This window comes from Trachinotus anak, unplaced genomic scaffold (genome assembly GCF_046630095.1).
Source record: "Trachinotus anak isolate AG129_WGS33_773 ecotype Australia unplaced genomic scaffold, CSIRO_AGI_Tana_v1 ptg000001l, whole genome shotgun sequence".
Lineage (NCBI taxonomy): Eukaryota > Metazoa > Chordata > Actinopteri > Carangiformes > Carangidae > Trachinotus > Trachinotus anak.
In genome coordinates this window covers 20,970,990-20,990,952 of record NW_027273852.1, presented here as the reverse complement: position 1 = coordinate 20,990,952, position 19,963 = coordinate 20,970,990, and the positions used below count along the sequence as shown (strand labels likewise).

General features: G+C 42.7%; 1 protein-coding gene and 1 long non-coding RNA gene across 3 annotated transcripts; one reads left to right on the top strand and one right to left on the bottom strand.

Annotated features, from left to right (window-relative positions):
• Window positions 1-3,359, bottom strand: LOC139624686 (uncharacterized). The gene is made up of 3 exons (XR_011691724.1): window positions 3,305-3,359; window positions 2,592-2,665; window positions 1-26 (listed from the first exon to the last, which is right to left on the bottom strand). It is a non-coding gene; the product is annotated as an uncharacterized lncRNA (long non-coding RNA).
• Window positions 3,360-9,662: 6,303 nt separating this feature from the next.
• On the top strand, window positions 9,663-19,963 carry tnfsf11 (TNF superfamily member 11). Of its 2 annotated transcripts, XR_011691720.1 has the most exons (5): window positions 9,663-10,040; window positions 12,077-12,112; window positions 15,605-15,731; window positions 17,312-18,392; window positions 19,197-19,963. XR_011691720.1 is itself a non-coding variant. In XM_071483977.1 (4 exons), exons 1-4 carry the CDS (start codon window positions 9,843-9,845, stop codon window positions 17,746-17,748), a joined length of 798 nt encoding a protein of 265 aa, XP_071340078.1. In that variant the 5' UTR covers window positions 9,663-9,842; the 3' UTR covers window positions 17,749-19,963. The 2 variants fall into 2 exon arrangements, 1 of the variants encoding a protein (XP_071340078.1); XM_071483977.1 differs by having other exon boundaries at window positions 17,312-19,963.

The window sequence follows — 19,963 nt, the reverse complement described above, 5'->3', positions numbered from 1 at the left end:
CTTCAGGCCAGGCCACTTTGATGCGGCTACAGAGAGGAAGCAGAGGTCAAGTCTGGGAGATCCTGACATAGCCAACTGAATAAGAGACGTCTCCTGCTGATGTCATGGTCCATCCTGCCCCAGTGTTTTTCCTTTTCCTCTGTCCCTACACTCATCGTCATCCTCCCAATCTTCCCCAGCCTGGTTCAATGGCAGTCTGTGCCAATGGATTTCCTATTGTATGAATGAATGCCTCACAAGAGAGATGTGGTTTGGAGAAGAATAAAACACAACAGGCTGTCCAAGAAGTCATTAAACAGTGTAATAAACCCCATTCCAAGTTACCATATCTAACACAAATAAAGCATGGGGGTCCTGTAGCTAAGCTGCATCCCCAGAAAGTCTTCACTGTTCCCAGTGTTTGGGTGAATCTCTTGTTTGGATAGAGAACACCGTCTGCCATGTGATGTAAGATGGAGAGATGAGAGGAGGAAGGGGAGCAGAGAGGAAGGAGCAGAGGGTGAGAGGATGTACCGGACGAGTGCTGACAGACTGAGTGTTTAACTTTCTGCGAGTGTGTTGAGCTCTGAGTGTGGGAGCGACATGTGTGTTCACACGCGTTTTGAACAATACAAGCTTGGCTCCCACTGACTTAGCAAAAGTCCGTATTTTTTGTGTTTTGCAGCTGTGTGCCCACATGGGTGTGTACAGTACATACTCAGGCATGTTTTTCTATGCAAGCAAGTGGTTGTGTGCGTCTTCAACTGCATATTTTTAGCCATGCTAGCGGCATGAGTCTAGGGATGGCAATGTTGGTTTGACAGTCAGTTGGCTGGTCCACCACTGTGGGCCAGACTGAAATAGCTCAACAACTATGAGATGGATTGCCATTAAAATTTGGTAAAGATATCATCATGGTGCGCGGAGGTTGAATCCTAATTACGTTGGTGAGCCTTTGACTTTTTCTATTAAACAGCCATCTCCAACAGGCTACAAGATGGATTGGCATCGAATTTTGCACAAACATGGTTCCGAGAGGATAAGGTCTGATTACTGTGGAGTTCCCTGACACAAGGTTTTGTGTGAAATATTTGACACAGATATTCATGTCCCCCTCAGGATAAACTTAACTTTTCATCTGTTGCCACCATCAGGGAAAAATGAATTTGTCCAATATATGAACAAATAAATGAAATATGATATCAACTAAATATAGTTAACTAATAACCAAATACATCAACAAACTGAGATGAATGTGCTTCGTGCTAAATAGCAAATGTTAGCATCCTAAACTAGATATCAGTGTGTTAACATTGTCATTAGCTGTGTCCCAATTCAGGGACACATCCTTGGGAGGACACAGTCTATGATGGTGTGGCCCTTCATAGCCATTGTAGCCTGTGAAAGCCGAACCAAAATGAGATGCTCTGGTCTACGGAGGATTTTCCCTTTGCGTCACCAGCTGTGTCCACCCTTACCACTGCGTTACAAAGTGTAATCTTCAGGTTCTCTGTCGGTGTTGTCTGCTTTCATTACCGATATTGGGATAGTTTGAGTAAGGATCCACCTGTTGGATCCTTTGTTGCTCTGGAAAAGGAGGCTGCTTCTCTCTGCTACATTTGAAGGAGCCTTCGAAATGGGACAGCCAAGTTATGCTGCTGTGACACATCGGTCTTCAAATGCAGCCTCTGAAGGATGCACTCCCTGAATTGGGACACAGCTTCTGTGAGCATGTTAGCATGCTGACATTAGCATTTAGCTAAGAGCACCATTGCTCCTAAATACAGGCTCACAGCATGGGATGTAGCATCTTACTTTTGTTTATCTTCATAAGCCTTTTTTATGTGTTGAATTTTTTTTGTATTTGCAGAACTTTGAAGATTATTTTCAATCTTTGTGTGTGTGTAAATGCATTTAACTAACCATATGTCTTAAATCTATTTGCCCATTTTCAGTTATTTTTACATTATTTCTATGAAACTCCCTCACCGTGTAATTTTATGTATCAGGGGAGAGGTCTGCTTTGTCCAACACGGGCTGCTACTTATAAAGCATCCTCTTCCTCTCTTGGCAGGCGTGGTCGTGTGACCCCACCCCACAGCTTTGTTCCCACGCGCTGCTGCTCCAGAGGAAACCCAAGGAGCACCATTAATACCATTACAGTCAGATAATTACTTCAAAATAAATAATACATTGCGATGCATGCGGCCATGGTGCCAGCTCTGGTGGTGTCACTTGTCATTTTACTGTGTTTCCCTCCACACAGTCCAGAAGTGCCGCTTTGATAGTCTGCTGTGTTCTCTCCCACACTCTCCAACCCACACACATCAACTGAAACAGGATCTGCCTAATGGTCTGGAATATCCCTGTTTGGGCTGATCATCACTCCAATTTTCTTTTCAAATGTGTAGTTTTGATAAAACCACAGGCCGGTGTGATGTGACTGGAGAGGTGGAGGAAGTGGAGGGGAGTGGGGGTGTAAACACTGGTGTTGCTATGGAGGCGGCAGTGTAAGAAGCTTTGAGTGAGGCGCAAGACAGTCAGAAAGCCAGGAGTGTCTATGTGTGTGCGTGCGTGTGCGTTTTACAGCAGACTTGGAGTGACCTTCTTACCACAGAGGATGTGGGAGTGAGGGGAGAAAGACAATTCTCCGCTTTTCGTGCCGTGAGTCCTAAAAGCAGCCTCTCTGTCAGATAAAAGAGACCAATAATAAACAGTGGAAAATGTGGGCTTGTTTTACCTTAGATGTTCGATGTCCTTCTCTTGCTTAAGAATTCCTGGGGAAGAATGTTATCATTTCAAAGCACTCAGCTAATCAAATACTAATACAACAGCTGTGCCAGGATCCGTGCCATCAAATATTTATGCCAGGCAGCAGCTCAACCATTTCCTCATATTTGGCTTCTCTAATTCATGCATTTCGACCCTTCTGGTTTCAAAACAGGCTGAATCCAGTGGAATCATTCTGGTTGCTTTGAAGCTGAAATAGCCACGGGCAGAACCAGACTGACCGGACCCTGCTCACTCTGACTCCACAGTCTGTCTGTGAACCCTGAACCTTCACCCTTGACCCCGATACTTCAGATGGAATGAACCTGCTGACGTCAGGGTTCGTGGATTAGCGTGAGGTTGCTGAGTTTAATGTCGGGGTGAGTGTGAGGGCATGGTTAACGAGGAATGCTCTTCAAAACCAAAGATAATCAGTTGCTCGTAACAATGCAAGAGTTGGCCAGTGGCAAAGGTAAACACCCTGTCTCAAGTTTTATCTTTGCATGCAGTTATATAGGCACTTTTGTGTGTCTCGCTCTCTCATCTTCTACTTTACCTCTCCTTCCCAGTTTTCCTTCATTCATGCTTCATCTCTTTTTTCTTCTTTTTCCTCTCTCTCTTCAGCTGCAAGGCTTTTGGCTGTCTGTCATCATTTGAAGGAGCATCAGGTTCCACTCTCTGTCAAACTGCATGTAGCAAAACACAAGGGCATGGAGCCCATCCAAACACTCTTTCTCTCCACACACATATCTGTGCACGTACACACACAGCCAAGGGTCAATCCGAAATGAATAAAAGTGTGATACAACCCAAACAAACACATGTTAACCTGAATACCGCCCAGACCTTCCTTGCCTCTGCTCTTCTCTGCCGCAGCACCAAGCTCCTGACTCCTGCAGGAAATTGCTGAGGGCACAGGAAACCCACAGCTAAACACAGGTTCTCACGGTGTATTAACGACCCCTGACTGAGAGAAGAGCACTTCATAGTACCACATCCAGAGCCAGTGCCAAGATCAGGCCACGGCCAGCCAAGAGCAGGAGGTCGTTGGAGCCCTAACGTGAGTTCAAAAGGTCTCCCGGGAAAGATAAGGTCTACATCCTTGCTGTGTTCGCTCTGCAACAGTGTCAGGAGAAACTTCTGGCTGAGCTCAGACTCCAGTCCTTGTGCTAAATTTCAGAAGCAAAACATCAACAGAGGCAGTTCTATGCAAACGTTGTAAAAACGAGCGCAATAGTAAGGGGGGAGTGTGGTTGTACTACAACATAACCGAAATCATGTGTGTGGTTTTATGAAGTTAGAAAGCCCATAATGATGGAGTATTAAATGATTGTAGCGCCATGAGGTTTTAAGGGTTGGGGTAGGGGGGTGGGGGGCACATATAAAAAGCCAGCTTTCTCCCATGAACTCCTCTGGCACCCAGAAATTTGCTTGGATTTCGCAAACTCACCCAACCTACTACAACCACCCCTCCTTTCCATTGTCACTGCTTCTGCCTAAAATAACTCCCGTTCCTAAAGGAGGCTTGTTTTCTGCTGGGTTTTCAAATACTACACTGTTGTTCTGCTGGCAGTGGGAAAACAGGAGAGGTTAGGGAGGTCACTCTCTGGGCTTACAGGAGCCACTGCCATGTTTAGATGCTTCAACAGCCACGATGTGTGACCGCCCGACCGTCTGTGGACACTCGGCCTTAATGAGGTGGTCCAGCTGTACCATGTGACAATACCTTATTGTGCATTTTTTTTAGAGATTGTATGTGTAAGCGGATTATAATAGGAGATGAGAATTAATAGAATCATCTTGTTTGTTTTTGTTTTGTTTTGTTTTGTTTTGTTTTGTTTACTTTTTTTAGGTTTGTAGAGTGTCTCTGTTTGCCAGAGAGGCCACAGAGAAGAATCACCTGACTCTGCAGATCCTCTCAGCTCAACAGGAGCACTTCAGCATCTTTCAAATCACTGTTTTGGCCTAACAGACTGCAATTTTACTCTTCTAGTTCACTCCCACTGCTCTCACCAAGCTTGTTTCCAACTGCAACAAGTTGCCATTTTCAGAGGAAAACACTCTAATAAAATGACTCCACACTACCTGTCCCGCACCAAACAGCAGACACAATGAGTTAGTGAGTAGCTGGTAAACACAGTGGAGCATTTAGCAGCTACAGACCCATATAATTCCCGTAGGAGTTGGTTTAGAACAAAACAGTCAGGAGAAGAGGAAATATTAAAGTAGCCAAGAACAAAATAAATGCTAATGTTGCTGTTTCTGCTGGAGGGAATTTAGCAAACACAAGTTACCAGAAATCATTATGGAGTGATTAAATGTCAGTGCTGTGTATACAGTTTGTACCGCAGGCCCTAAGTTTCTTTTGGCCATTTTTGGCTTGATTGCAATAGGGACAGTTATAGAGAGACAGGACAGTTATGTATGAGAGAGAGAGGGGTTGACCCCCCCCCCAAAAAAAGCTGGTTGCTTTAAAGGAATAGTTTGACATGCTTTCTTTCTTTCAGTGTGACACATAAGTGATGACATCAATAACTCTTATGTCTGTATGCTAAATATGAAGCCACAGCCATCGGGTAGTTAAATTAGCTTAGCAAAAAAAAAACATGCAGGAATCACAACTTTCCTTTTTTATGCTTTGTTTTTCATACAGAAAAACTATTTGTACATTTTCTTGCTGGGAGCCATTGGTGGTGATTGTCGCTTATCATGAGTTCCAACTATCATTGTGTTTACAAGACGGGAAGTGGCGAGATGGATTGGGGCTAGCTGATTAGCATGCTAACTTCAGTAAAAGAAAACATAATAGAGACAAGAGTTAACATTGGTGTTACTTTCCACGTCTGGAGACAGATGTTGGTGAGTGAAGGAATGAAGTTTAATGCTGAACTCAACGTTTCATCTAGACTGGTAAGTGAACAGTTGTTAACGCTAATGCTGTCTATGTAGCAATAGCAAAACTTACAAATAGCTCCTTTACACAAACATCATGTTATTTAGGGAACTTGCAAGGTGCTGGTAGGCGGCCTAACTCTGGCTAGGCGTTTTACCCTATTTTCTGTGTTTATGCTAAGCTAGGATAACTGCTTGTTGGTGATGTCAATCTTTTCATCTAACTTCGTAAGAAAAAAAAAGAGCAAGATTTATCAAAATGTCAAAACTATTTTTTTTTTTAAAAACCCACTGTAAAAAGAATGATCAGTGTGCAAAAAGTGAGACAGAAATAAAATTAATTGAGAAAAGAATAAATATTCAGTCACACAGGAAATCTGTAGCTTGGTGTACACTTCAGAAGAAATCTGAAACTCTTTATCATTCATTAATGTGGCTTTTCATTGTCATCTGAAAAAACAATTTACGTCATCAAACCAATAGAAGTCATAAACAGAGATCTTCATTACAACTCTAAAACTTGACATCACCACCATAGTGCAGAAAGTTTTTGTTTATTCTTCACACTATGAATAATCTTGGTTGATATAATGCAATTAAAAGGTGTAACTATTCATAAGAGTGTGGTAAGATGCAGCTTCTACTCATGAAAATGAAGGTGAGAGGAGATAACATTTGTCTGAAAGGCCTGTTACAGATATTTGCGGCCAGACAAATACACATACACAGTGTTACTCACTATGACAAGGTGTTTTCAGGTTTGTAATTAGTTTCCACACTTGCTGTAATAGTGGAAATCCAGGTTGCCTGTCATCCGCCCTCTGGGTCTCAAAGAGTAAGTAAAAAATAATGACATGTGCTGTCTTTAGGTATAAGTTACTTTTTCTTCTCAGCTGAGATTTTTCACCACTTTGGAAAGACAAGGGAATACCTGTCTTGAAAAAATCAGATGGGGAGTGCTTTGAATTCCCCCTGGCATCATGAGCCAATCACAGAAAGGTGATCTTCACTCTGGAGTGCATAACTGGAAATATTAGATAGGCCCAGTCACGGGGACTAAACAAGTGGTTTCATGTTGCAAACCTACAAGAGTTACACTTCAGTGCAGGTTATCTTACTTCCACCTGAGGAATATTTAAGACAGGTTAATAGCAGATCTCCTGCTTGAGTAAATGAGACACAGTGCTGATTAAAAAAGAAAATAAAAATTTATTGAGTTAAAATGAACATTTTGGATGGATATGAATTTAAAGAAAATGGGAGACATTAGAAACTATCAACAAACTCAACACAAACCACTGTCATGTCTGTACAATAAATATGAAGGTACAGCCTGCAGATGGTTAGCTTAGCTTAGCATAAAGACTGGAAACATGGGGTAACAACTAGCCTGCCACTGTTCAGACAGCCATGTTGCCCAGGATTATGTTTATATACAACTAATTTACACCGCAAATATGTTTTGTAGGTAGGTAATTGTGACTAAAATATCATTGTTGCCTAAACCACAGACAGGACTGTGGAATTCAAAGACGAAATTAAAAAAACTGCCTGAATTTCCAGAATGTCTGACAAAATGTATTTGCTGCTGCACTTTATTTCTATATAAATGCTATTTCCAAGAGACAGGGTTGGTCCAGAGGGACTGTGCTGCAGGGACTTTATAGAGTCTCTGCTAGTTGCCCACCAGTCACAACTTGTCCTTTTTATATCTCTCGGTTTTGAAAGGATTAAATAAACAAGATACACTGTGTAAACGAATGAGCTGTAGAGGTGTTGGTAGGTAGATACTGTTACCTCTGGGAAGCTAACTGACTGCTGGCTGCAGCTTCATATTTAGTGTACATGCATTAGAAAGCAAATAAGAAAATTTTCAAAGATGTCAAACTATTCTTTTAAAGTTCCCATAGTATAAAGGTAGATGTCCATGTGTTTTTGATTATAAAGCAGGTCTAGGTTCTATATTAATACTGTGAAAGTATCAAAGCCTCAGTCCACAGAGAAATGCACACAGCCTGTATTCAGAAACTGAGCCTTAAAACCAGCCGTCAGGACTTCTGGAACTTTGTGATGTCACAACAAAGCAGTCACCGCCCCCAGCCATGCCCCAAGCCCCGCCCACCTGGACCAGGTTTTGGTTTGTCTGAGTGTTGACCTGAAATCTGTTACATATAACACATCTAGTGTGCAGCTTCATTATTTGCTACTTTCATTATTTGCTACTACAGCTTCACCACGAGAAGAGTGATACAGATCAGCTCATCTATCTCTAACTCCACAAGAAAGTGAACAAGTGTATAATGTAGGCAAAAAGTACCTTAAGTCAGCAGGTTGTAATGACTGTACCTACATGATCTCCTCGTGAACATATAGGGGCCAGTGTGGGTCCATAAAGCCCACTGAGCCATTGTAAGGAAAATTAGGCTCCACAAATAAACATGAGTTGACTGGATGTTATTCTATAGGTGATAATCAGCATGTGATGGCAATACACTGGCTTGGAAGGACATAAAAGGTCCTATAATGCATTTCCCGAAGGCAGACTCAGATGTTCCTTAAAAATAACAAATGCTAAAAAAAAATGTTCAAGTGAGGAAATGGATGCAAGTGAGGGGCTAATCTTTCTTCACCATCCAGCTCCTGTGTTCTGGCTGGACTGGAGGCCTGCCAGGGACTTTTTTGTCAGTTCCAGTTCAGAGAACATTACAAATTGTTGTGATAAATGCATGAATAAGAGTTTCTAGGTATTTAGCAGAAAGGAATGTTTTAATTATAGGCCCCTATCCTGTGTTAAAAGGCTACATCAGTCAGTCATTCTGGTTCTACGTAAGTTCTGGGTCATTTGTCTGATATGACTAATGGGTGAAAAGGACACAAAATGAAATTCATCCGGATGAAGGAATTAATGAATGAGCCTTAGCTGCCACATCAGGAGAAACTGATACTGAGTGGATAACAAAAGAAGAATTATGTGACAAACTGAAATAAACTAATATTAGTCTAGTATTATTGCATAATATTGAGATGCATGAATTCATATATAACTTTGTGACTCTAACTTCAAGTCCCCCTCCATGACAAATGTCGCTTCTCTTTTTAGTGCTTCTCTGTGCAGATTGATGTTTGTTCAGAGTTCGAGGGAGTGTTTTCTGTGCTCACCTTAAATCTGAATTTACAAACATGTGCATGACTTTGTGACAAAGCCAGTTGTGGTCTCCTATGTTCTGAAACTTGGACCCTCCAGAGCTCATACTGAACACACTGAGAACAGACTTTTCATGCAGCAGTTTCTGCTTCTGAAATGAACGTTTGCATATTCAGAGAATCTGGAATTTTCTGAGAGGGTTGGTAATTTAACTTTTGTGGGAAAACCAAATCAGACAAATAAGCAGTGTAAGTACCACATTAACTTAAAATATTTTTTAAAATATATATATGTATTTTAATTTAAAAAATTATGAAAATATATGTTTTTTAATTCATCATTTGTGTAATTTGCTCATGCAAATAATAGTTTCCAATTAATAAATTAATTTAAATTAAATAAATTTTTAAGTTTTCATGTATTTGACTGGAATACTTATTCATTTTTTAATTGTATTTATATATTTATTTATTTATTCTATATATATATATTTTTTTTTTTTTGCTAAATTTGACTGTGGTCATAGGAATGTAAACTGTAAACCTTTTTCAGGGAGGGTTCAATTTTTGACAAGCAATATTTGCTTATTAGTTATTTATTTGTTAGTTTTAGTTTTTTTGCTACATTTGACTTTGGTCCTAGGCGTGTAAAGTGATGACTAATGGGTTTTTTTTTTTTTTTTGTCTTCCATAATTTTTTTCTCCGCCGTATCCCTGCTGTGCTGAACGCGGCCCCGGTGCACTGAGTGTGTGTCACCGGGGGTGTGGACGCGCAGAGGGGGTGGATTACGTCTTCGTGCGTTTCTGTAGCCATAAAGAGCCCGCTTTACCTGTCGTGTGCTCAGGTCGATCCGGTTGCCAGTCTAGTTCCAGTCTTTTCCGTCGGTCTTTGCTGAGCACCGGAGAACCCCTCTGATTGGCTGCAGCGGGAAACGAGCCGCTTTCAGCCCACCCACCGCTGATTATAGGGACTCTAGTTTTCTCCTTCTTCCTTTCGTACTAGCATTGAGTTTGGGACCTGGCCCGGGGGCTGAGCAGCAACACACAGAGCGCGCATCATGGCAGCTACCCACGAGTACAGAGGCTACCTGCGGAACCCCGTCCATATGGAGGCAGGGCAGCACCGCTTCCACCCGGTGCAGAGCTCGGAGCCCACTTACCGGCCGCTCCTATTCGGGACCCTCGCTGTTATGGGATTGCTTCAGGTGGCGTCCAGCGTGGCGATCTTATTACACCTGACAGGTTATCTGCAAGAGGTAGGCTCAATATGGTACTGTGTGGTCTGCTGCGGTTTCTGATTACCATGCAGTGCGCAATGAGACACTTTGCAAAGTCACCCGCTGTCGTCAGCCCGTCTGTAGCTTTACTCAAGCTTTGGTCTTGTGCGTAAATATTTATCCACAAATATTGTCAACAGTCTCCTTCAGGGCTCCAAGCGGCGATATGAGCGCTTTTATAATGTCATAAAACACCAGATAAGTTTCCCAGGCTCTTGTAAAGCTGGCGGTGTGCGCTCTCAGAAGTGCAGTAGGTGTAATCTTCAGAGGTAAAACCAGGAAAGAAAGAAGCCTCACCACCGAGACACTTCTGCAGTGGGGTGCGCGCAGGCTTTTCGTGCACTCTCCGCGTCTCTTTGAAGGCGCTGCGCCTCGGTGGCACGCAGTCAAAACACTTCTTCTTTCTCCCTGTGAAAGAAAAAAACCCCAAAAACCTCTGACTGATAGTATCTCAAGAACTTCTGCTGAAACTTTCCACGACAGATTAGTTATTTCAGCGAGAGAGGGGCTGCAGCTCGATTCAAGGCTTCGCGAATCCGTGTTGAGACGATAACATCTGGGCGTCCCGGTAACAGCGCCGCTGCACAACACAAATGTCAGCTCTGCTTGATGTCTTGTTTGTAAAATGCAGATGTTTTCACTTGAGGCTCCCAGACTGCAGCGTGTTTACATGCCATCTGGGGGCTATATTTGTAATTTATATGTGTCATAAGCTGTAAACCTTTGAGCAGAAGCAGAGCTCTTGTCGGGGAGACAGAAAAATCTGGCATAGTTCAAGGAAGCCTGGATGTTCTGACTTGTTGCAGGGCTGACAGTGCAGAGACAGATACTATCAGAATACAAATATTCCTACACGGTCCATTGGTGTTTGGCAGTTGATCGTTGCCATCTCTTGAGCTGCATCTCTGCAATCTTGTAAAATAACATGTAGGCAACGCGATTGTTTTTGTTTCTTTATGATGGATTTAGAGTTGAATAATTGTCAAGTTTCAACAAGCCAAGTGAGGAGGCCACATGACTGCTCTGTGAGGATGCTTGAAGTTCACCTGGGGAGCATCTCGCTCTCTCTCTCTCTCTCTCTCTCTCTCTCTCTCTCTCTCTCTGTTTGCCTCTTTGTCAGCCTTTGTGTGTTAAATTTCTTCGGCTTGTCTCTGGCATAAACACACTGCAGTGTGGTACACAGTCGCTAGTTTTGTGGTGGATGTGAGCCAGAGGGAAGAAGAAAGTAGAAGGGAGGGGGAGAAAGGAGTGGAAATCAGAGAGATAATGCCGAACCTCATGGCTCTTATCGTATTTGTAAGATAACACACGGATGTGCGGTCGATCCAATGATGACACAGAGTCTTTGGGAGTGATTTAGGTGTTCCTCGAATACCCGGCAGCTGGAGGGGCTCTCTGGTTGGTCAGAGTGCGAGCTGAGCTTTGGATTCACTCTCAGCCTGTTCCATCACCTGCCTTCAACACCTGTACAGCTTCCTGCAGATGCGGAGGAGAGCTGGAATCTGTGCCTACATAGGAATGTGCTGAGCAGAGCAGGTTTAAAAACGTTGGTCTGATTCGAACATGAGGGCTGAAGTGTGTTTCTTTTTCTTTTTTTTTCTTTTTTTTATTGTTGAGTGTCTTATCTGTGCATGCATGAAAACTCCAGGCCGATTCCTCCTCATGTATGCACATTAAATCAGAAACAACAGCCCTGCAAATGAGAACCAATACCCAGTCTCCAAATCACTTTTGCCTGCTGCGCCTGTGGCGTGCAGAGTGACATGTGGAAAATAACTTAACCTCCCACTCCCTCTCTCTCTCTCTCACACACACACACACACACATAAACATCCAAAATGAATTGCTGCTTGTCTTCCTGTAAGTTTAGTAAGATATTCCTCCTACCCACACCTGTCAGGGGAGCCTTCTCAGAACAGATAATGCTCGTTACACATGATGTAACTCTGGTATTTTATTTATTTAACTTTTGACACAGACCTCTCTAACCATGGCTCCTATGTTTCTCTCTCCAGGTAGATTTGTCCACAGCCCCACATCGGCCCATTGAGGTGAGTTTGATCCCTGCTTGACCTGCAGTAACACAACAGCACACTGGACGGGAGCACAGTACACACATATAACTGCTGGAACATTATACACATACCTGAGGTCTTTGTGTAAAACGTTAAAGGTCCCATATTTTACACTTTTCCTGTGTTTTATCTGAAGATATATTTGTGGTTTTAAGATCCAAAAACTCTGCATAGTATTACATCTCCTCTCTCACAACAGGTCAGTCAGCCAATCAGAAGAGAGGATCTGAGCCTCTCTTCTGATTGGCTGACTGTTTTCTGAGTGATCTAATAAAAGTATAGCAGATTTCAGGTAAACACTCAGAGAAACCAAATCCTACAAAATTGGATGGTAGGTCCAGGTGGGCGGGGTTTGAGGTGCAGCTAAGAGCGGTGACTGCTTTGTTGTGACATCACAAAGTTCCAGAAGTCCTGACGGCTGGTTTTAAGGCTCAGTTTCTGAATACAGGCTGTGTGCATTTCTCTGTGGACTGAGGCTTTGATACTTTCACAGGATTAATATAGAACATAGACCTGCTTTATAATAAAAAAAAAAAAGTGGGCATCTGCCTTTATACACAATGGGACCTTTAATTAATACACAGGACTGATTGCTGTTATTACAATTTCAGTTTTTTTATGGCACTAAAGACAAACTGGGGAAACAAAGTTATAGGTTACAGATCCAAACACCAGACCAGCGCTACTCTGCTGAAACAAACCCAGGTATTTCCTCCTGTGGCTGTCAGGGGGGGAAGTACAGAGTGTTATAATGCAGTTATGTTTGAGTTAAAGCAGCAAAAAAAAATCAATTAGATAATCATCTGCGAAGCTACAAGTTTCCCATGGGTGTGTTTTCATTTTCAGTGCATGCCACAGCTGCTGTAAAGCAAGCACCAAACCCTATGTGGTCACCCAGGCTGGGAAGAGGTCAGACCACAGAAGGAAAAACACCTTTCTGCCTTTTGATAGAAGATCTAATAGCTTGTCATTTAGAATTTTTTTTTCTCCAAAAGTTTGATTAATCACTCGCTGACACCAAGTAGTTCAGTGCATTAGCCATTAGTGAGTCACTCGCTGGCGTCAGCGGCTGCAGAGTGTTCCTTCGATGATCAGCAGTAGCATGAGGGAGTTGTAAAATAGGAATTCTTAATTGTTGAAGTCTTTTTTTTTTTCTAATCCCCTTTTGGAAGTCGCTGCCTGTTTTTTGGCTCAGCTTTCACAGAACAAAAGCAAAAACCATCCAGGAAGTAAAATAACACAGGATAAAAGGACTGCTTTGCTTCACTAGTGTTTGGTTTCCCATAATGCTTTAATTTCCTTTGAAATCATGTATTTGTGTTTGCTCTTGGCATCCCTGGTGGAGGAGTTACAAACCACCCAGCCTGTCTTAGACTGAGAAGCTCATTGTGTTATTAGCCCTCGGCTGTTTCCCATGGAGCACGGGGAGACGTGCTGGGAGCTTTATGAGGTGTCAGGGTGACAGGTCCACTTGGCCCACACTGTGTTGTGTTAGGGTCAACCCTAAGAATGCCGGTGCTCTCTGCAGACAGTTCAGGGGGATTGCTAGAGTGCAGGCCTCAGTGGACGGCCGTCAGCTCTGCAGTTCAGCTCTGCGGTGCAGGCTCTTTGATGTGAGACAGGATGTGCAGGCTCGGCCCGGCTCCGCACCGGGCTGGGGCTGTGGTCAGCATGATAACGGGGAGTGGTGAGAACACAGGACCATGAATCAGACACAGCTCATGAGCCAAATGTTTAGAGATCTGTGTAAGGAGATCTGACTGATGCAGCATGAAACACAAAGAGACAATGCACTTCGGTGGCCAAGCTGTGAGTGAGAGGACTTTTGTTCTTGGGTAGCATCTCAGAAACCTCACATCAACATAGCAGAGATGCTGAATGATGTGTGTGGTGCGCAGTGAAAGGGCTGAGCTGAGGCCAGCGTGCACTGTGGTGTCGCAGGACCAAGCATGTGCAGACATTTCTCCGTCATGTAGTGGCTCTGCCTGGTGCTGTCACCGTGCCGCACTTTAATTCTAGATCACAGCGTAGATCAGGAAGCTGCCAGGCTGCTGCTACTTTGTTTAAATAATCTCTTCTCTTTGGTTAAGGAGGTATGACGTGGTCTCGCCACAAATCAAGATAGATCCCACATTGTAGGGCCAATTGGGAGCACGCTCACAATTACTTTTGTAGCCTTGGCAGGACGTTGTTTACCCCTGTCTCATTCTGAGACGCTGCGCTATAAACATGTTTGTGCAGCAGATTGTTTTTGGAGGGGAGACGGTGCTAATCTTAGTTTGATTGCCGCGCAAATTTGTCTTGACTTGGGTTGTGAATAAATACTTTGCAGTAATATTAGCACAGAACAGGTGCTGTGTTGCACAACCATGTTAATAATGTTGGTGGGACTGGCTCTGCAGTCGAGGTTATTTGGAGTGTGAAGCAGTGTTTGTGCTCCGAGGCGCTGTGTGTGGGTTTTCTTAAGTTGGTATGTGTTTAAAAATTCTATCCGTTTCGACACTTTCTGTTTCCCCAGCCTTTTTCTTTCTTTAAGTGTTGGCTCCGAGTTGAGTGAGATGATAGCGATGCCAGGATACCTGAGGTTACTGGAGCAGAAGGAACTCATAGAACAAGTTAAAACACCTTCAGGACATGACAAAAAACTTTTCACGACATTTGTGATTCACAGTATATATCTGTACCTGCTGCAAATGTGGGTAAAGGTAGCAAACACTGAAAAGGTTTTTTTTTTGTTTGTTTTTCCCCAAGTAGCTAACAGCGGTACAACTTTAAAAATGTTTTCGCTTGTCCCTGAGGTCGCTTATGTGAGTGTAAGATAGTAGGCAGAGACAGAGGTAGAAAGCAAAACATTTACGATAATTTAATCCTGTGCCAGATGTGTAAGAGAGTTGGCAGCTCTGGTGCAGTAACTGTTTACTTGCTTGGAAACCATGTTTTCCTTGAGAGTATATGCTCTGTCTTGCCTGAGGACGTCAGTCCCAGCTCAGACTGCGGATGGCGGCATCATCAGCCCTGAATAGAATCAGCACTCAGGGGTGAATTCAGGCCAGACACTTTTTTTTTTTGTATCTTTTGTAGCTCAATCTATCTGAAAAGTTACACTCAGCAGGAGGCCTCTCCCTCACAGCCTCCGGCCCCAGCTACGACCACAGCTTTAATAAGGAGTCAGCAGACTCTCCACAGAGGAGGAATACACATCGACAGGCTTGTATATGTGACTCTAAATTCCAGAGACAATTTTTCAAAGAGACAGCAGAGTGAAGCTGTCTATGTAAAATATGGAAATAGGGTGGGTTAAATGTTGAAGCCTCTTTACTCTAACTGGGCAGTAGCAATAACACACACAGACACACACACACACACACACACACACACACACACACACAAAAAAAATAAAAGTGATGTTTTCTGACCTCTTATCTGTCAGTCAGTGTTTGTTAAATGAGCTTCTCCTGTTTTCTGTAGGAGGTGCAGACGGAGCCGGTGCTGAACGCACTGAGAGACACGAGGAAAAGCCGGCGGTGCAAAACTCCAAAAGAGAGCCTGCCATCAGCTCATCTACCAATCAGAAGGCCTCAAGAGTACCCCAAGAGTGAGTCCACCTGAATTAATGCCCTGCTCTTTTCCATAAAAACATCTGTCAGTCTGCCTTCATTACAAACACAGTTTTTTAACTTTGATGGCATCAGCTCTTCCCACATTCAGTGTTAGCTGAGCGGTAACCTGAGGTTTAAAATCCTGCACACAAACTAGTTCCTATGCAGAGATTAGTTGTTTCTAAAAGTTTACACCCTGTAACCACAGTTAGTGCAGGTAACTGCTGTTAACTGCTGTCACTGCTACATATCTAACTGAACCTGTTGACAAAGCTAACGTTAGCTCGCTAATCTATGACCCAGATAAAGTGAAAGGTAAAAGAGGTGATATGCAGGGCTTCATTGAGACAGGTCCTGTGGGAACAGGATCCAGGACCTCCCAGATTCTAACTAGCACCTCAATAAATTCCATTGATGTCAGATGCATTTCAATCAGATTTAACACCTGAAGTGTACAGTGGAGTGGATCGGAGCGCTGTCTCTGAGTAGGTGCCGTGCTGTGATAAAATGGTGCGGAGGAAATCAATAGACACTTATCTCAGTTTCCTATCCTGTTTCTGTCTGGTTGATGTAAATTTAACTTTTGACCCTAAATTAATTTTCCCACATAGTAATACAGACAGATGGGAGGTTATGGGACAGTTGATGAGAGAGAAAGAAAAGTGTAAGCAGCACACCTCCCCCTGCTGATTTTAGTGATTAATAGATAATGATTTGTTTGTGATCATAGATTTATTTAGTTTTAACAGCCCAGCACCTAGGCATCATCCAGTGCACTCCAGGCAGTGATTTGTCCAGGGAGTGAATTCTGGTGGGCCGCTCCATCCTCCCTGTGTGCCTGTTGTCCGGGGTGTCATCAGAGCGTGCTGTGTGCATGTTCTGGGACTGGGCTCACTGGCCATTGTACATATCATATTTAATACTGTGACATCTTTTAAGTTGAAATGGTGAACTTGTTAGCAGCTGCGGAGCAACATGATGATTCATGTGTAGTGGTGTTTGTGTCACCTGATGAATCTCAGTCCAGCACTCCCTCTCTTTTATCTCTGTGTTTGGTCTCCACCAGCTCCTGAGGGAAATATCTGGCTTTAGCTGCTAAATGCTCCAGTGGTTTCACCAGCTGCTCTCTGACTGTGTCTGTCTGTCGACTCTTAGAGCTTTACCTCTGAAAACAGCTCCCTGCTGCAGCTGAAAACAACAGACTGGGAATGATAAGAGTGAACCAAAACAGTGAAATTGTGGCCTGGACAGTTAAACAATGATCTGAAACTCACTATAAAGCCACGAGGAGCTGCAGATTAGGCTGATAATCCTCTGTAGGTTCACTACGATTACTACTGCCCTGTCAGATTCTCAGTTTATACATTTTTATTATAAGAATAGGTCTTTACCAACTAAATATTCATCATGTTTTAATGGTGTAACCTGATTTAGTAAATCATTAGTAAATCATTGAACTTAGGAAAGACTAAACAAAATCCTGGACTTCATTCTTTTTGTTTGGTTTATTATAAACCAGTAAAAAGTGAACTGACCGGGTTAACCAAAACATGTGTCATTTTACGCTGCTCTGCAGAGGATGTGCTGCAGGCCATCACCATTGACTGGGAGGAGAAGCATGGATACCACCACAGAATGGGCTACCAGAAGGGCAAACTGCTGGTGATGGAGTCAGGCTTCTACTATGTTTACGCCAAGACCTGCTTCCGCTACTACCGCGTACCAGAGGACAGCAGTCAGGCCGAGATCCCGCCGGTGGACATTAGCAACACCCAGCTCATCCAGTACGTCTACCACGAGAGCATCAAGTGGAACAGCAAGGCCGTGATGCTGATGAAGACGGGCAGCACCATGCGCTGGAACGACACCAGCTATAACATGTACTGCGCCCAGCAGGGCCGAGGGGTCCGGCTGGAGGAGGGGGACGCCTTGTTTGTCAATGTGTCCAATGCTTGGATGCTGGACCTGGAGGGAGAAGGGACGTATTTCGGGGCCATAAAGTTGGGTAACTGAAATTGAAACACGTGGAGAGCGGACATGCTACTGAACATTTGATATGCCAAAGAACCACTGTTAGTGATTTACAATGTTGGTTTGTCAAAAAAATGTGTTTTTATCTTGTACACGAGTTAATGTTTTTATTTTTTATTTTTACATTGCTCTTCACCAAATAGCCTTGGAGTCCTTTGTGAGAGAAACGAATGGAAGAGGTAGTCACCTTTTTAAAAACTTGCCCCCCCCCAAAAATGAGACACACAACTCTCAACTTCATCCAAAATAGCACTGGACTTTTTCCTTTTTTTTTCTTTTCTTTTTTTTTCTTCTTACTGCGGTTTGTATTGGGAAATTTCAATACATTTCAGTTGAGATTACAACATGTGTTTGTGCACTAATTAAACAAACCACCGGGGAGCAACTAAGGAAGTAAGTCTGTTGGCAAGAAGTGCAGCGAGAAAGGATTTATCAATGTTTATTGTTGGGGGAAAAAATGAGAACACTGTAGCTGATGGAGCATCTGCTTGTACTTAGCAGATTATCACCGGATAAAAATAACAAGACTTCCCGGCCTGTCTCTGACCCATGGCAGTGAATGCACAAATGTTTTCCTGAAAGGTTTTTGTAAGTGTGAACACGGCAGGCAATGAGGCGTCCGCACAGTAAGTAACTCAACAGCATCACTTGAAAAAAACAGTTAGATGGTGACTTATGACCCTTGAAATCTCTAAGGCACCATTGAAACATGATGCCACAGAAGATTCACTTTCACCCTGACGTTGTGGTATTTTTTTTTTAAGCAACAATCAGTTTAAAAATAAGGGAGTGTTATCCAGTTTTCTGTCTCTAATGAAATCTAAGGAGTGGCCTGCTTCATTGAGGGCGGTCACACGACAATGTCACTTCAGACTAAAGAGGAGGTGACATCTGTTTGTTATGTCTATGACGATCAACAAGCGATTGCAGATAGCTGGACTGTCTGACCGTAAATGACATGAATAGACTCTTTGTCGTCTTTAACCAGAGGAACCGAATTGAGTTTGGTTCATCTTTTAACTTAAATTCTGTTTTTCATTTGGCTCTTCACTGAGGTAAATGGGAATATGCACTAAATATTTATTTATTAGCTATAGAAGAAACAGAGACAGGTCATTGTTAAAGTGACCTTTCAGCTGTAAAAAATCATTTATATTTTATGTCTGTATGACATTCATTACGCAGCACTTAGAGGAAATAGTAGACACGCTTTTTTTCTTATTAAAACACAGGGGCTTCATTTTAAATTCCATATTTATGTATCTCGATTTTTGACAATTCTGTGTGCACTTGCCTAGCCAAAAGCAATATGAATATATTGTTTCGATTACACTTTATTTGGATAGTCTGCCTACAGAGAATATTTGTATCTTTTTTTTTTTTTTTTAAGTTATTTTTTTGGCCATTTTATGCCTTTTATTTTTTGATAGGACAGTGAAGAGAGACAGGAAATGGGACAGAGAGAAGGAGAATGACATACAGAAAAGAGCCCAGCCGTCCAGGAGTCGCCTGCTTACATCATTTTATGCCCATGTGGTATGCGCCCAAACCACTCGGCCAACGGGTCACCCCAACATTTCACGAATCTTTACTGAACATTCGAATGCTCAACTAATGTCAACCATGTGGAGATGGGGACAAAGTCAAAGGACAAACCTGAATAAATGAGTGGAGAAAGAGCAAATGCAGATGCCTCCACATCTGCATGAGGAGTCACTGAATGGTTTGAGTATGGAAATGATGTGAATCATGCTGTGGCCTACCAACCCAGTTGAACCTATGGGAGATTTTGGCTTGACATGTTAAAAAGGAGAGAATATCTTTAGGAAGAATCATGTTCATCCCTCCAGTAGAATACAGAGACTTAAAAAGACAATGTTGAGGAACATTGATGTTAGTCTTTCCTTCAATTCATCACCTGTGTGTACATACAAATATTCAGCCAACCAATTAGTAAAACCATCAATGGTCAGAGATAGTGTCAGAGAAACAGCTCAACTAATAACATGTTGAAATCTTACTAATACTCTGTAAACTCTGTAGGCGGACTCTCCAGATGAAGTGTTACCATTGCTTCTTCTACAAGATTGTAGCATACCTTTAAAAGTCTTCATATGATTTAATTCAGTGTTCTTTTTATTTATGTTTGTCTATGTTTTAATAAAAAAACTACTTTTGTAACAGTGTGTAATGTGGA

Excerpts from the sequence above, each read along its gene's own strand:
- tnfsf11 (XM_071483977.1), top strand. The coding sequence starts at position 9,843 with ATGGCAGCTACCCACGAGTACAGAGGCTACCTGCGGAACCCCGTCCAT. Across the intron at positions 10,041-12,076 it reads TGACAGGTTATCTGCAAGAG|GTAGATTTGTCCACAGCCCC; the intron begins GTAGGCTCAATA and ends TTCTCTCTCCAG. Across the intron at positions 15,732-17,311 it reads GCCTCAAGAGTACCCCAAGA|AGGATGTGCTGCAGGCCATC; the intron begins GTGAGTCCACCT and ends GCTGCTCTGCAG.